The sequence below is a fragment of the Chrysochloris asiatica genome, unplaced genomic scaffold (assembly GCF_000296735.1).
Source record: "Chrysochloris asiatica unplaced genomic scaffold, ChrAsi1.0 scaffold00024, whole genome shotgun sequence".
NCBI lineage: Eukaryota > Metazoa > Chordata > Mammalia > Afrosoricida > Chrysochloridae > Chrysochloris > Chrysochloris asiatica.
The window spans coordinates 7209538-7226754 of record NW_006408542.1 but is presented as its reverse complement, the minus strand read 5'-3'; the positions used below and the strand labels follow the sequence as shown (position 1 = coordinate 7226754).

The 17217-nt window shown below is 39.4% G+C and overlaps 1 protein-coding gene across 2 annotated transcripts in view; it reads left to right on the top strand.

Annotated features, from left to right (window-relative positions):
• MAP4K3 (mitogen-activated protein kinase kinase kinase kinase 3) overlaps window positions 1-7357 on the top strand; it is a 295533-nt gene extending 288176 nt beyond the window's left edge. For both annotated transcript variants that reach the window (XM_006839381.1, XM_006839380.1), the window contains 3 exons: window positions 1492-1562; window positions 5269-5324; window positions 5931-7357. In XM_006839381.1, the coding sequence (XP_006839444.1) occupies window positions 1492-1562; window positions 5269-5324; window positions 5931-6018 (215 nt within the window). In that variant the 3' untranslated portion in view covers window positions 6019-7357. The remainder of the gene's footprint in view (window positions 1-1491; window positions 1563-5268; window positions 5325-5930) is intronic.
• Window positions 7358-17217: the final 9860 nt, after the last annotated feature.

The window sequence follows — 17217 nt, the reverse complement described above, 5'->3', positions numbered from 1 at the left end:
AGACCAGTTTACCGTTGATACTACAAACAAACAAGATTGGTCCATAAAACAAAAATTATAATCCAATCTTGCTTGTGAAAATAGATTTTGAAAATTCTAATAAAATACCGGCAAATAAAATTCCACACTACCAAGAAGTAGACTTTATCTCAGGAAAGCAAAGGATATTTATGTAGTATACCTCACTAAAGATTAAAAGGGAAAAGTAGTTAATATCTTAATAGAGTTACCAAAAAAAAGCATTCATGATTAAACAGGAAAAACTTCTTAGTAAATTAGGAATGGAAGGAAATGCATCCACCTTAGCAAAACCTATTTTAAACACCATGTTTAATGGTGAAAGCAATTCCCATTAAAGTGAAGAACAAGATGAGGATGCTTGCTATCATTATATTTCAACATTGTCTTATTAAGACTAGTAAAGGGAAGTAGGATTTAGAAAAGGTGAAAACATGAGACTCTGTAGATAAACTACTGCAACTCATAGAATTCAGAGTGCTAAATATGAGTAACAAAAATTAATAGCTTTCATATCTGTCAGTAATAATCTGTGAAATCGCTAATAGAAAAAAAAAGATCCCATTCACAATGGCAATATGTAGGAATAAATCTAATAAAAACATGTTTAAGGTGATGATGTAAAAGATTTCAACAAGTGAAAGATTTAAACTACACCATGTTCATGGATAGGAAGCCTTAGTGTGAGAAAGATTTCAGTGCATTGATGATAAAAATGTTCAGATTTTCTTGTGCCCTTGATATGTTTATCTTAAAATTCATACAAAAAGAGCCAAATGCCAAGAATTGTAAAATTAATTTTGAAAAACACTTCCCTACTCAATATTGAAAGTAACTATAAACTTTTAGTGGTTTAAACAGTTGTATCAAGAAACGATGGAGACCTGGTATGACTGTAGGGTAAGCACTAGACTGCTAACTACAATGTTGGTGGTTCAAGCCCACAGGCTGCTCTTTGGAAACCCTATACAGGGTCACTATGAGTCAGGACTGACTCAGCGGCACTTAACAACATCAAGAAGAAAGTCCAAAAATAGTCCCAAACATGAATGGAAATTTATCGTATCAGTGGAGAAATAATGGACTGTCCAGCAAGTGGTGCTGACACCATTGGTCACTAGTGGAAACTAAATTAGATTGCTTCCTCACTCATTCAACACAAAAAATGTGCATTAAATATGTAAATATAAAAAGCAGGACTAAAATGTTTCGGAGCTGAATAAACCATATGTCCTCATCATTGTGTTTCTAGAGATCTACCTCATAGAAGGTTTTGCACATGTGTACAAGAATGATTCTTGCATCATTGTTTTTAATAACAGAAAACTAGAAAGTAGAGATGCAATATAAATGATTTCTGACTCTAGTTACCAGTTGAAAGATTGCTACTGAAGCTGGAAAGAGGGATAAAAGGATGCTTATCAGTTGGACTCTTGTACTATAAACTGTAATTGAGCTGTTCTTGCTTACTAGTTTGCCTACAAGACAGTGTGCTAGCTTTCTGGAAACATGGAATGCAAGGTAGAAGTTTTAGGTCAAATGAGGTAAGTAATCCTTTAAAAATTACATCTGTTAAATTAGTCATACGATATTAGCAAATTCTATTTCAGGCAATCTTTTTTAACTTTGGAAAATGACTAATTGGTGCAAGTAATACTTGATTTGCTAACTTTATTCTTTCCTGCATTCAATCTAGTGATTAAAATCAGTAGCATATATTTTTAAAGCCATGATTTTCTCAAACAACTTCATTGCATATATTGTTCTTCCAGATAATCACCTGTTGTTTCACAAGAATTTTCCCAAACCCCTCTTAGTTGGTAGTGTACTGTGGGGTCAATTCTGACTCATATCGAGGCTGTAAATCTTTATGGGAGCAGAAAGCCTCGTCTTTCTCCCGTACAACGGCTGGTAGTTTCAAACTGCTGACTTTGAGATTAGCAGCCCGACTCAGTTTGTTAACCAGTGCTCCTCCACTCTAAGTCAGCCACCATGATTTGTGTTTAGCTTTCTTTTTTAAGGGGATTTTGTATTTCAGAATGCAGGCTATAGAAGTAAAGGGCTCTGCATTTCTCTTGAAGCTCCTTTGTCCCCTGTATCAGTTTCCTTGGCATTTTTAAGACTTTTTACACCATCTTGTCTTCCCATTTTATTAACCTTTATCTGCATCTTATGAGTCCTTTCAACCTTCCTTACAGGAACAATTTAACTACAAGCCACATGGCATAGTCAACATTTATGCTGGAAAATGCTGGAGATGCAAATAAGTGGTTATGAATCGGGCTGCTAACCTCATGGTCAGCAGTTCAAAATGACCAGCTGTTCTGCAAGACAAAGTTGAGGCTTTCTGCTCCTATTAAGATTTACAGCCTCGGAAACCCTGTACAGGGTCGCTATGAGTCGGAGTCAGCTCCACGGCACATAACAACAACAACAACATCATAGGAAAATTGTTGTTGTTATGTGCTATCAATTCGGCTCCTTGTGGTTCAAACTAAACTTGTGGTCTAGTATTTAACTCTATAGAGCTACAGTATATCCTCACCACTGAACCAGTCAGCATCATTCTTGTCAATGTAGAAAAGATTGAAGTTGTCAAGGACTTCATTCTTCTTGGATCAGCTATCAATACTCATGGAAGCAGCAGTCAAGAAATCAAACAACGTATTGCATTAGGAAAATCTGCTGCACAAGACCTTTTTATTTATTTTTTTTACAAGACCTTTTTAAAGTGTTGAAGAACAAAGATGTCAGCTTGAGGACTAAAGTACGCCTGACACAAGCCATGGTATTTTCAGTAACCTCATATGCATGTGAAAACTGGACAGTGAATAAGGAAGACCCTAGAAGAATTGATGCTTTTGAGTTATGGTGTTGGAGGAGAATATTGAAAGTACCATGGGCTGCCAAAAGAACCAACAGATCTGTGTTGGAAGAAGTGCAGCCAGAGTGCTCCTTGGAGGCCAACATGGCCAAAATTCATCTCTCATAGTTTGGATATATTGTCAGGAAGGACCAGTCACTAGAGAAGGATATCATGTTTGGTAGGTTGGAGGGTCAGAGAAAAAGAGGAAGACCCCCAGCAAGATGGATTGGCAAAGTGACAGCGTCAATGGGCTCAAGCGTGGCAACAATAATAAGGTTGGCCCAGGATCGTGCTGTGTTTTGTTCTGTTGTGCATAGGGTCGCTATGAGTCGGTACCGACTCGATGGCACCTAACAACAACAACAACACATTTTTCTAGTACACCCAGACTAATGCTTTCTTCCAGTCTCCCATGTTGTTGTTAAGTGTCATTGAATCCATAACCCATATAGGGTTTCTAGGGAATTTGAACCACCGACCTTTCAGTTCAAACCAACCTTGCCAGTCCTGTGCTTATCTTACAGTGCTGTACCAGGACTTGTAGTGTAGCTTTTACTTGATCATAGGAGGGAAAGGAGAACTTTTTCAGGCCTCATTCAAGAAAATATTTCCATTGTGTCCTAAACTATCCCTCATTAAACTGGGAAGATTTCTTCTACCAAAGTAAACAGTGTAGGCTAGTGATCATGACCAGGCAGGGATTCCAGAATCGAAACCCCTGCGTTCAAGTCTCTATTCTTGCAGTTACCAACTGTGTCTTCTGTGAATGTCACTGAACTTTTCCTTGCTGATATTTTTACATTTGTGGAATGAGGGCAGTTAAATACTGTTTCACAAAAGTGTTTAAGATTAAATAAAATGAAGCAGTATGCTATGCATGCATAGTACCTGACTGGTGGAAAGTGTTCAAAAAGGTCTCTGCTAATATATTTATAGCAGTGATTCATATAAGAGGGTTCATGTCTCAGAAAGAGGTTTTAAAATCACCTGAGGGGATTGAGCAGGATTGGGAGGATATAAAGAGTGGGGTTTTTTGTTTTGTTTTTAAAAAGGAAAGTTTATCAAAAATTCACCTGAGGGACTATTTTCAAAAACCATCTCTCCAAGAATGTTATTCTGTCCCTCTAGTCAACAAATCTCAAATTCCATTGAAAATTGAAGTTGTTATGTGCTGTTGAGTTGGTTCCAACTCATAGTGATCCTGTATAGGGTTTCCAAGGAGCGACTGGTGAGCTTGAACCACTGACACATCATTCAAATCGACCTTGCAGTCCAGCACCTTAAACCGCAATGCTACACCAGGACTCAAATTACAGTCATGTTGTCATTAAGTGCCGTTGTGTTGGTTCCGAGTCATTGCAACCCTGTCTAGGATTTCCGAGAAGTGGCTGGTGGAGCTAGAACCACTGACTTTGCAGTTCAAACCGACATTGCCCAGCGTATTCAACCCTCAATGCCACACCAGAAACCCAGTTATAGTCATAAGCCAGTGTTATTTTTATTTGTGTGTTGGATCCTTCAGGTGATCTTGGTTAAAGAAGTTAAGAATTACTGATGTTTCCAGAATAATTATAGGGGTCCGCATTGATGAAATAAAGTTAGTTTCATACTCAGAATTTTTACAACCTACCAAACTTGGACAATGTTTTGCCTTCTCAGGTTATGAAAAATGGGTAGCTTTTTCCTGCTTTCCTATTCTTATCTCCCTAACTTGCAGCTGTTCATACTAAGGACTTTCTGAAGGGGTGTGCCATTAGAAAATATTTTATTCAAGACGAATGGGGGGAAATGGGACAGAGAATTATCAGCTATTGAGTACTTTCATAACTAGGTATTGTGCTTACTTAATAGTTAGTAAGAACACTGCAAGATAGATATGTTTTATTCCATTTTGCAGAAATAAAACTATTTTTAAGAGATTACATACCTTGCCCATTGTCACAGCTAGTAAGTGTGAGAATTGGGATTCAAACTGAAGTTGTGTCTGACTTTTGAACACTTCACCCTACAACAATTTTAATAAAAGGACCAGATCTAAGTGGTTTACTGCTGCCAGTAGCCTTTGTATTAGCATTAACATAAGTAGCATGAATGATTAGAGATTCCTAATAAAAATGAACTGGATGCCTTGCTTTTTAAGTTTTCCCTTTAAAGTCTACCATTTAAAAATAAATGGTTTTTCTATTTCCCTTTATTTTATGATTAATTCAGAATTAGCCACACTTTTCCTAGACTAACAAATTCTTATACTTCTGTGCTGAGTTAGCAAATTCACAGTCATGCAGAGGAATTATTTATTTTTCCTGTAAAGTTATCAATGAAATGTCCATATATGATTTTGCTTCTCTAATTTCAGAAATTAAGTTTTTATTTTAATTGAACAGGTAACGCAAGAAATTTCAGATAGCACAAGAATTTTCAGGCTGCTTGGATCTGACAGGTATGAAAGAGTTTATTAAATACATAAAACAATTATTTTATAAATCTAACATCTGACTGGTGTCTTTTTTAATAGAATTGAAATTTCTTAATATGTTCAACATTGTGTTTTACACACTGAGTATAAATTTACAAATCAGAAAGTAGAAAACCTTTGCCAGTGTGTTCCTTATCTTCCAAGTAACAGGAATGTATTGATCTGTCAGGACTAATTTTGCATCAAGAATACTATCTAAAGGTATGATCGTACAGGACAGGAAATAACATACCGAGTGCCAGATAGGACTTAAGTTTTATTGTGATTTGTTTTCTGATACTCTTTCTAGAATTGATAAAGAAGGCAGCCCCCACAGTTTTCCTAATCTAGGTCTCTCACTCCCACTCTTACGAGAATACCAGGTTTAGAGGTTGAAGGTGTGGTGGGCAACAAAATTACCTCCCAGAGCTGCACATCGTCCTTTAATTGGAGTGGTTTGCGAATGATTTCTACCCACAAATCACATAAAGTACCACTTAATAAAGGCATATAATGGAGAAGCAATGGAAATGTTCTGATGTTAATATGAGTTGTCAGGAATAACTGTTTCTGTTTGTTTATTACTTTTAGGGTCGTGGTTTTGGAAAGTAGGCCAACTGATAACCCCACAGCAAATAGCAATTTATACATCCTGGCGGGTCATGAAAACAGTTACTGAGAAATGTTGTGCTTTGACAGTTAACTATAGACAGAAAGAACACTACTGCTACAACGTTAATGGATGCTTGAAGCTGTACAAAAGCTGCAGTAACTTGCCTTCGGTTACTTTGTAATTTATTGTTGCATGAGACAAAGATGGGGAAATTTTTGTTTTAAGTGGTATGGATATATTTAGCATATTGAACCACACAAGTGCTTAATTCATTGTTATGTAATCTTTGTACATAGAGGCAATATTTTTCTGTGAAACTTCATATTGCTGAAGACACACTAAGAACTATGTAGATACTGTACTTTTATGAGATGTACAAGTAAGTGTCTTATCTGTACAGATGTAAATGTTGACAAAAAAGCCAATTGGAGTTAATATTTTAGGAAGTGTTTGGTATATTCTTGGGTGTGGTTATATCACAAAATGGAATGCTGGCAATGAAAACAGTACATTTAACACTATTGTATTTTTGTTACATGTAATTTAGTAATATGAATATAAATCTTGTAACTTTTAAAATTGTAATGGAGGCTGTAATCATTTTATAATCTTGTTTTTAATTTTAATGCTAGTACACTGGTGTTTATATTTGCACAAAGTATTGCTATGTGATGTATTAAGTCACAAAAGTAAGCTGTGACGTTGTCAATATGCATTTGGCTCCGCAACATCTTTTTAAAATGTATTTGGATTGTTTTCTATATGAAACAAACCAATTAACCACCTGTGGTAGTAACTGGTCCTTTTATATTTAAGCAGAATCTTGTAAGATTGCTTGTCTGTGCTTAAAAACAATACCTTTGAAATTTTTTTGAATCACAGAAATAGCGGTACCATGATGTAACTCTGCAATTATTGTCTCTGAATTAATAGTATGCACAAAGAATAAATTAGCATTAGTAAAGTTTACTCTAAACTGTGCACATAATCACATTGAAGAACTGTAACATTCCATAGAGTGAAATGTTCAAATTTCTAGTGGAATTTTTACTTCTGTTGACCTTATTTTATGATCATTTCCATATTTTTTTTGATTTAGACTATTAACACATGGCCAAAATAATTTAGTTACTACCTCATACAAATAATATAATGGTTACTATACATCACAGGAACTTAGTTCTGGTTAAAGTCATTGCTATTTTCCAATGGAATATGTATGTACCAAGTTTTAGCGAAATGCACACTTTGGCTCTTTTTGGTATATGTTCTTTATATTTTAATGTGAGTATATACACTAAGAACAGACTAAATTGTGATTTATGGTCTTCATTTTATTTTAATTGATAATGCTTTTAAATATATTCTTGATTGTACATAGTGTAAAATAAACATGTTTTTTAACATGCTGTTGTATAGTAACTTGTCTTGTAACTTAAATCTGTTTATAAATCCAAACCAAAAACCAAATCCACTGTCATTGAGTCAACTCCGACTCACAGAGACCCTGTAGGACAGGCAGAACTGCTCCTTAAGGTTTCTGAGACTGTAAGTTTTTACAGCAATGTTGTTGTTAAGTACCGTGGAATCGGTTCTGACTCATAGTGACCCTGCACAGGGTTTCCGAGGCTGCAGATCTTTACGGGAGCAGAAAGCCTCTTCTTTCTCCTGCAGAACAGCTGATAGTTTTTAACTGCTGACCTTGAGGTTTGCAGCCTGATTTGTAACCACTACGCTACCAAAGCTCCTTTTACAGGAATAGTCAGCCTAATTTTTCTCCAATGGAACAGCTTGTGGATTCGAACTGCTTAACCTTGCAGTTAGCAGCCTATCGCATAACCCACTATGCCCCAAGATTAAATTCTAAACTCTATTAAGGGGAAGGGATTTTTATTAATTTAAATCCTTGACGTACTCAATTCTGGCCCCTTACGTGACTTTTTATTTGATCTGAGATGGCCGTGTCATGATATGAAGCAGTCCTATTACCACATTTGAGTAAAGGGTCTCTTCTGTAGCATCCTCAGCTTCATGATCAGGAAAATCAATTAATCATTCATAGTCTTTTGATTGTTGTTAGTGTTGTTAATCAGTTCTAACTCATAGCGACCTTGTATAGGGTTTCCAAGGAGCAGCTTTTAGATTTGAACCACCAACTTTGCCATCCAGTGCGTTATCCTACAGCGCCACACCAGGACTCCAGTTTTTTGATTAGAGAATCGAAAACTATATACCTCACTGCACTCTGCCCTTGCCCCCACCTGTGTTTGGAAGCCAAGTTTTACTGGAATACAGCACCATGAATTCATCTACATTTTGTCCATGTTGTTGTTGTTGTTAAGTGCCATCGAGTCGGGTCCGACCCATAGCGACCCTGTACAGGGTTTCCGGTGTTTTTTCTGATACAGTGACAGAATTGAGTGGTTGCCCATAAACAACAAAAAGGCATGGTCTAATAAAACCTAAAATATTTACTCTCTGACCCTTTACTGAAAATGTTTGCCAGCTTCTGGATTAGAGAAAGGAAGGGAGAGTGTTGTAGAAATACAATTCTGGAGGTAAGGAATGGAAAGTGGGAAGATCTAGATTAGGGTTCAGGAGTCCCCATTTCTTGTATTGTTTGTACCACTGTGACCATGGACACTATACTTGACTCTAGACCAGTTTCCGTATTTAAAACTGTCATACAAATGCTAATAAATGGCCACTGTGTATATTTATCACTTCTCCCAAATACATATCATCTAATCTTAACATTAAGGAGCTCTGGTAGCTCATTGGTTACAAGTTGGAATGCTAATCTCAAGGTCAGCCGTTCAAAACTACCAGCCGTTCCGTGGGAGAATGATGAGGCGTTCTGCTCCCATAAAGATTTACAGCCTCAGAAACCCTATACAGGGTTGCTATGAGTCGGAACCAACTCCACAGCACGTAACCACCACCACCACCAATCTTAACATTAACGACTGAATAATAATTGCTTTAAAACTCATCTTTGCCAGCCTAACATTGTCAGTTTGCTGAGAAATGGAAGCTTATGGAAATGATTTCTTTTTAAAGAAACCAAGATTCTTTTGTGGGTGTTAATTGCAAAGTAAATCCTTTTTCTCCAGTACTGTTGTGTTTGTTTTTTTCCAGTTTCCAAGTCTTACAAGGTATGTAAAAAATTGTAGCTCCAAAGTATTTAGCTTCAAAGCACTTAGAAATATTTCTGGAAAATGAAGTATCCAACTGGTTGTTTAAAATTACCCATTGTTATTGTTAGTGCCATCGAGTCAGTTCTGACTCAAAGCGACCCTATATTGGGTTTGTGAGGAGCGGCTGGTGGGTTTAAACCGCCAACCTTGTGCTTAGCAGTCAAGTACTTATCCTACAGTGCCATCCCAGGACTCTTGAGGATGACACCTAGTAATCTATATTTTTACAAAATCCACACAAGTGATTCGGATTAGCAGCCCTACGTGAGAACAATTTCTTGGACTTAGAATTTAAATGCGGTTTCTAAGTGTGGTTCAAGAGTCACCTACTTCTCAAAGAATCATCTGTGCTAACAATTGAAAATGAAAATTCCTGGGCTCCCCTCCCAAGAGCTTCTAATTATGAATCTTTATACACTCAAAAGGAGAGAGCCACTCACTGAAATGTTGAGACTCGTGTGTTTAATCTTCATTGAGGTTCAAGCTATCTATCTTATTAGTTGCTTAGACATTGGTACTGAAAAGAATGAGATCAGTTGTGTGCCTACTGGTATCATTCAGCTTCAAGTGGAAGTGTAACACTGACTTAAGTGTTGTTGTTAAGTGTCATCTAGTCGGTTCTGACTCATAGAGTATCCAAGGAGCAGCTGGTGGATTTGAACTTCTGACCTTATGGTTTGCAGTCAAGTGCTGATCTACAGTGCCACATACACTAGGTGGATGAGTGTTAGTTTTCACCATCCTGGAAGAGAGAGAACGTGTGCTGTACAAAATAATGGGTGACTATTGTGAAGATTCCTTGAGGGCATATAATAATAAATGCTCAAGTCTTGTCTCTTGAGTGACGGCTGCTGCTCTACATCCTTTACGTAGATTCTTCTACTTCATCCTCACTGCGGCCCAATGAGGTAGGTATTGCTAACTCCATTTTATAGGTGAAGAAACAGAGGCACATAACAGTTTGCCCAGGACTGTGGCTGAAAATGGCAAAGCCAGGATTTGAACCATGGTAGGTGGATGAAAGTGTTTACTGTTAACCACTTTGCTAAGCTATGCATTAAATGGAACAATTGTCCTCTAAAATACATTCTAGCAATTTTACCTTTGAAATCAGATTTTCTTTTCTTTCTCCAGAAGTTGGATTTCAAATTCTACTATCTCCTAGCAACAGGAGAAATTAACTTCCTGTCTTCATTTTTTGTCTTTTTTTTTTTCCAACAAAGGACTTACGTTAAATTAATTTAACAATTAAAGCTTATTTATTCATTACAGAAACTTTCCATTTTAACTTTTGTGATATACTCATTACTTAACAAACATATATTGCTTATTTGTCCAAACACTTAATTGGCACTGACGAAAAAAAGGTGGAAAAGGCACAATTGTCAGTATTTAAAGAGTTTACTTGGATGAATAAACAGCGATTGTTGTTGTTAGGTTGGCTTCACCTCATAGTGATCTTCCATATAGCAGAACGTCGCCTTCTCAGGCTCCATTTTCATGGTGTTGACATGCAGGCATTCCCCAGTTTACAAATGACATCTGTTGCTAAGTGTCTTTAAGTTAAATTTTGTAGGTAACAGATACATACAGTCCATGGGAGAAAGATGAGGCTTTCTGCTCCCATAAGATTTGCGGCCTTGAAAATCCTATACAGAGTCACTATGAGTCAGGCAACAGCAGCAGCAAGAAACAAGGAACCCTGGGTAGCAGGGCATCGGGTTTCCAACTCCAGTGTCAGCAGTTCAAACCCACTAGTCGCTCTGTAGAAGGAAAATGAAGGTGTTTACTCCCAAAAAGATTGTGCCATCTCGGAAACCCTATATAGGGTTGCTGTGAGTTGGAATCGACTTAATGGCAGTAGGTTTGCATTTAGTGCAAGAGAGAAGGAGCCCTGGTGTTACAGTAGGTTAAGCATTTGGCTGTTAACCACAAAGTCGCTTAGTTCAAACCCTACCAGCTAATCTGCAGGAGAAAGATGAGACAATCTGCACCCATAGAAATTTAGTCTCAAAAACCCTAATGAGCAGTTCTCCTGTATCCTGTAGGGTTGCTCTGAGTTGGAATCGCTGTAATTTAACAATGGGTTGGGTTTAGTTTTAGTGCAAGATAAAGCTGGAAACCTTGTCCATGATTTGAAAGGTCTACATGCAGCAAATGTAGGAGACTGTTATGAAAAATTTGTTGCCAGTAGAGGGGTGGTTAGTCCTTTCAAAGTGAGGACAAATTTATGCATTAAAAAGCAAGTACAAGTTATCTGTCAACGTCTTTAATCTGGGGACTTACTTTGAGTCTGTTGTGTTTATTACTGTCAGTATATCTAGCTGAGAGTTTGTTTTTTTTTTCACTGAACCATCTCCTTTACCAAATATGTTCTTTTTTAGCAATTGTTCTTTCCTGATGGCGTGTCCAAAATAAGCAAGCCAAAGTTTCACCATCCTCAAATCTATGTTCTGGCAATTCACAGCATATTCAGTATTCTTTGCCAATTCCACAATTTGTATGCATCAAGTTTTCTGTCTTCCTTTTTCATTTTCCAACTTCTACATATATATGAGGCAATGGAGAAATACCATGCTTGGGTCATGTGCACCTTAGTCATCAAAGTGACATCTTTGCTTTATTAAGTGCAGGAAAAAAAGCCAGGTCAGAGCAGAAGCCTAGATGATGATGTTGGTAGGTGCCATTGAGTTGGTTCCTTTTCATAGTGACCCTGTCTATGGTTTTTCCAAAGATCAACTGATAGGTTTGAACTGCTGACTTTGTGGTTAGCAGTCCAGTGCTTATCCTACAGCGCCACACCAGGACCCCAAGTCTAGAAGGCTGTGGTGGTGGTGGTTGTGTGTCACCGAGTCGGTTCTGACTCATAGAGACCCTGTTTAGGGTTTCCAAGGCTAAAAATGTTTACAGGAGCAAAGAGTCTCATCTTTCTCCCAAGGAGTAACTGGTAGAGTCGAACTACTGATTTTGTAGTTAACAGCCCAGCTTGTAATCCACTATGCTACCAGAGCCTAGTGAAGCACAGTAGAATTAGTACTGGACTGCAAGTTTTACACCACAAAGTTGGCTTGACCCACAAAGCCAGTGGTTCAAACACACCACCAGCCCGCTCCTCAGAAACCCTATACAGGGTCACTATGAGTCGGAACTGACTCAGCAGCCCAGCCACAGAGCTCCTTAAGCCTAGATAGGCACAGGCAAAAATAACACATGTGCAAGAAGTCTGATGTTGTTTGTTGCCATGGAGTCAATTCTGACTCACAGCAACCCCATGTGTGCTGAGTAGAATTCCTTGGGATTTTCAAGGCTCTGTGTGGCCTTTCAAGCCTGTTTTCCAAAGCGCCTCTGGGTAGGTTCAAGCCACCATCTGTTGGCCATTAGTCTAGCACTTAATCCTTTGCACCACCCAGGAACCTTGTTCAAGTGACACTGCTAAATGTGGCAGAGCATAGGGTGCATGGAGCAGAGTACAATGACGTTGGAGCACAAGACTGGGCCCAATTGTGCAGAGATTCCTCAGTGAGCAAAGTAGCTTGTAGTCAACAGTTCGAAAACAGCAGAACAAGGTACCATGAAGATTGAAAAGAACTGAGTTTGTACATGAGGTGATTACTTAGTTTCCTGAGAAAATTTTGTGTGCTATGGTGAAGACAGAAACAATATAGAAATTGTTGTTGTTAAGTGCCGTCAAGTCGGTTCCGACCCATAGCGACCCTTCACAGGGTTTCCGAGAGTGTAAATCTTTACGGGAGTAGAAAGCCTCATCGTTCTCCTGCGGAGCGGCTGGTAGTTTTGAACCGCTGACCTTAAGGTTCGCAGCCCGATTCGTAACCACTACGCTACCAGAGAACTCCCTAATATAGAAATGGATAGGTTTAAATTTAGGAGTTGATCTGAGATTTTTGAGTGCTGTTGAGTTGGTTCTAGACTCATAGCAACCCTGTATAGGGTTTCTGAGGAGCAGCTGGGGGCTTTGATCCATCCATCTTGCCGTTCAAGCTGACCCAACGGTCCAGTACATTATCCTGCGGCGTGGAACCATATTTGCTCTTCAAGGTAAGGGGAGAGGAAATAAAAAAGGTTGCTGGTTTGATTTTGTTTTCTAAAGATAGGAGATTTGAGCATTGTCGTAGCTGTCGAGGGGGTTCCAACTTACAGAGAACCTGTATAAGGTTCCAAGGAGTGGCTGGTAGGTTTAAACTGCTGACCTTGTAGTTAGCAGCCCACAGGACCACAGCAAGAGATAGGAACATATCCTAAAGGGCCACACCAGGAGATAGGCACATATCTCTAAGAAAATAAATAGGAAGAACTGAAGATGGATGAGAAAAGGGGAAGAGATTCACTGCTGAGGGGTAAAAGGGAAATATGGTCAATCCTAAATTTATGCATGATGTGGAACATTGATGCTAAAACAAAATGTGTGTTCTTAATAACGTAATATTTTTAAGTTTTTAGGAACAAGGGAAAGCTTCAGCAAACATCTTGCCCAAGCTTAATGCATTTACCTGCATATAACAGCAATATGCTTATTTGATTTTTTCCCACTGGGTGTCAATTCTGCCTTATTTGGAGTCAGCCTGAAATTCTAGTACAATGCCCAATGCTTGCTCGATTATGGAAATGGCAATACTGTGACACAAAGAACTGTCATTGAAAAAAAACAACAGAATTTTGCTTAAAAGCTACTTAGACAATGAAACGCCCAATGGATAAAGATCTAACAATGGATTACGCCTCTGCCTAAGCAGGAAAACAGATTAATTAGTATTCAATATTTACATGTTCTAGATTTCATGCCCTTGACGACTAGTGAAGGAACAGGACAATATAATCACAGTGTTAAGGAAAATCTGTTTCCTGGGCGCTTTCTTCACGGCATCTTAAAGGGTTCTCAGAGGATTAACTGCTGCTGCATCCACACCCAGTACGCTAGAGGCTCTGCACAAATTGCCCACGGAGACGTTGAGCGGGTCCACAAGCCTCCCCTGCGGTGGTGCCCCGGGATCGCTCCGGAAGCCGGCGCGTCCTGAGCGTCCTGGTTGCCAGGAGACGCCCGCGGTTCCGCTCGGGACTGGCTGCGACCGCCGCGGTCCGCTGAAAGAGCCGCGCTGGGTTTGGGGCTGCGCGAGGCTTCGTCACCGTGGTCTCCCACAGCACTGTGAGTGCGATTTCCACAGCGGACGCGTTGGGGTGGGTGGGGGTTGCTTAGGGGTTTGGGAGTTGATGGAGAGAGAAGTGGGATCTGGATGGAAGTTCCCAGAAAAGGAAAGAAAAAGTTCCTTGGGAAAAGGGGCCTGCCCTCCCCTTTGAGGGCTTCTGAAAGAGAGAGTAGGAATCGGGGTGAGAAGGTTTGTGACTCCCACCAGCCCAGAGGGGGTGGGGGGGGTGGGGGCGAAGGAGCGCTCCTGCGGGTGCTGGCGCACTTGCGCATCCGTACGCCCACACGTGGTTGACTACCTGACCTTCTCATTGGGTAAAGAGTAGAGAAGGTTTTTTTAAGCCTATTGCCTTGTCTTGCTGTCATTGCAGCCATCTAGTGGATTTCGAGCCTGTAAAATATTTACGGGAACTGAAAGCCTTCTCTTTCTCCCGCGGGGTGGCTGGTGGGTTTGAATTGCCAGCGTTAGAGTTAGCTGTCCAGTACTAACCCTACAGAGTCACCAGTGCTCCTTGGGGATAGTTTTTTTAAAGTGTCAAGTGCCCTCCAGTCTGTTGCAATTCATGGCGACCCAGTGCAGTGCTTATCCTACAGCGTCACACCAGGATCTGGGATGGTTTGGTGTTGCTAAGCGCAGTCCAGTCGGTTCCATCTCAGCGAACCCAGTAACGGTTTCTGAGGTGTGACTGGTAGGTTTGAGTGGCCTACCTGTTGGTCAGCAGCCCTTGTGGTTAGCAGTGCTTATCATACAGTGCCACACCAGGACTACCTGGGATAGTTTTGTTGCTGTTGTTAAGTGCCATCGAGTCGGTTCCGACCCATAGCAACCCTGTATAGGGTTTCTGAGGAGCAACTGGTGAGGTTGAACCACCGACCTCGCAGTTCAAAGCTACTTTGCAGTCTAGAGCATTAACCCACAGCTGCACACCAGGACTCTCGGACTAGTTTGGAGGCCTGGAAATAATGTGGATTTATGTCAAACTTTCAAATGGTATGTTGTACATTGAAATGTGTTATTTCTAACCAGAAGTAATTTCTTCTCTGGTTTTCCGTGGGTACTTTTAATCAATCTGGTTGTACTGTCACCAAGATAAATTTATAAACAAATAGGTGTGTGTGCTTTGGAAACAGTCAGTCAGCAGCATGTTTTCTCTTCCCCATTTTCTCTCCCTTTGTTAATTTTGGTTTACTTCTTACAGCTTGTTCCTTAGGCTTGCTTAAGCCCTCTGGACCTGAATTGTGATCTAATTATGAAAATTAATGTCTCCATGTGTTTTCTCTGTGCCTGTGTACATTTAAAAAAATATTTTATTTTATTAGGTGAAACCATAACACAGTGAGTTAGGTTTCCATTTAGCAATTTTTATATAAGTTTGATGACTGGCTACAGTTTTCATAGTGTCTCCACATGCTGACTCAGCATTCTCCTTATTTCCATTCTGTTTGTTCTGTCTCCATTGGTCTAACTTCCCTGCCCTTCCTTGCCTTCTCATCTTTGCTTTTGGGTAAATGTTGGCCATTTGGTCTCATAGTTAAAGAAAAATATTACTCATGGTTGATTTTTTTTTATAATCCAATTTATTATTTGGCCATAAGTTGACCTCCGGAAGTGATTTCAGTTAAATAATTGCTCAAGTTGTAGTTATTAGGATAGTAGTACCGGAAGTTCCTCCAATATGTCAGTGCAGTAAGTCTTGTCTTTTTTATGAATTTGAGTTTTGTCCAGTGTTTTTCACCCATCCTAACCCGGAACTTCTATTGTGGTCCTAGTCAAAATGGTTGGTAATGGTAGCTGGGTACCATCTAGTTCTGGTTTCTGGTTAGAAGCTTTGGGGGGCTATTAGTTCTGTGAGCTGGTTTTTTCATTGAGTCTTTGGTTTCCTGCATTCTCTTCCACTCTAGACAAGTAAGTCAATAGCTGTTATCGTAAGCAAGTTGCTCACAAGCTTTTAAGACCCCAGGAGCTACTCAACCAAGGTAGGGTGTAGAACATCTACTTTATTATTATTATTATATATTATTATTATGCCAACTATATTATGACTAAGTTATTCTACAAGACTCTGACCATATACTCTTGAACCCAATTAACTAATACCATGAGTTGTTTGGATACATCTAGGAAGTTTCTGGAGTCCTGATATGACGCTGTGGGTTAATGTACTGGACTACAAGGTCAGTTTGAATCACAGGGTCGGTGGTTCAAGCTCACCAGCTGTTCCTTGGAAACCCTATATAGGATCAGTATAAGTAGAAACTGACTTGATGACACTTAACAACAACAACAGCAAGGAAGTTTCTATGTACATTATTTTGCAAATTCTTAAGACTAAGGAAATTAAATAGAAAAATTTTAAAGAATTTTATAAACTCTGAAGTCATAATAAGTCCCTGTAGTCAGGCACCTTGTTATGTGCCATTGAGACGGTACCAACTCATAGCGCCCTTATCACAACAGAATGAAACACTGTCCTGTCCTATGCTAATCTCACAATCCTTGCTAAGCTTGAGCCCGTTGCTGCTGCCACTGTGCCAATCCATCCCATTTGGGGTCTTCCTCTTCTTTGCTGACCCTCCGCTTTACCAAGCATGGTGTCTCTCTCCAGGGTCTGGTCCTTCCTGATTATACATCCAAACTATGAGACACGAAGTCTGGCCATCCTGGCCTCTAAGGAGCCTTCTGACTGTACTTCTTCCAACACAGATTTGTTTGTTCTTCTGGCGGTCCATGGTACTTTTAATATTCTCCTCTAACACCATCTGTATAGCCTTCGGTATGGTTTACATCTCAATGTAAAGAAAACAAAAATCCTCAACACTGGACCAATGAACAACATTCTTATCAACGGAGAAAAGATTGAAGTTGTCAAGGACTTCATTCTTCTTGGATCAGCTATCAACACTCTC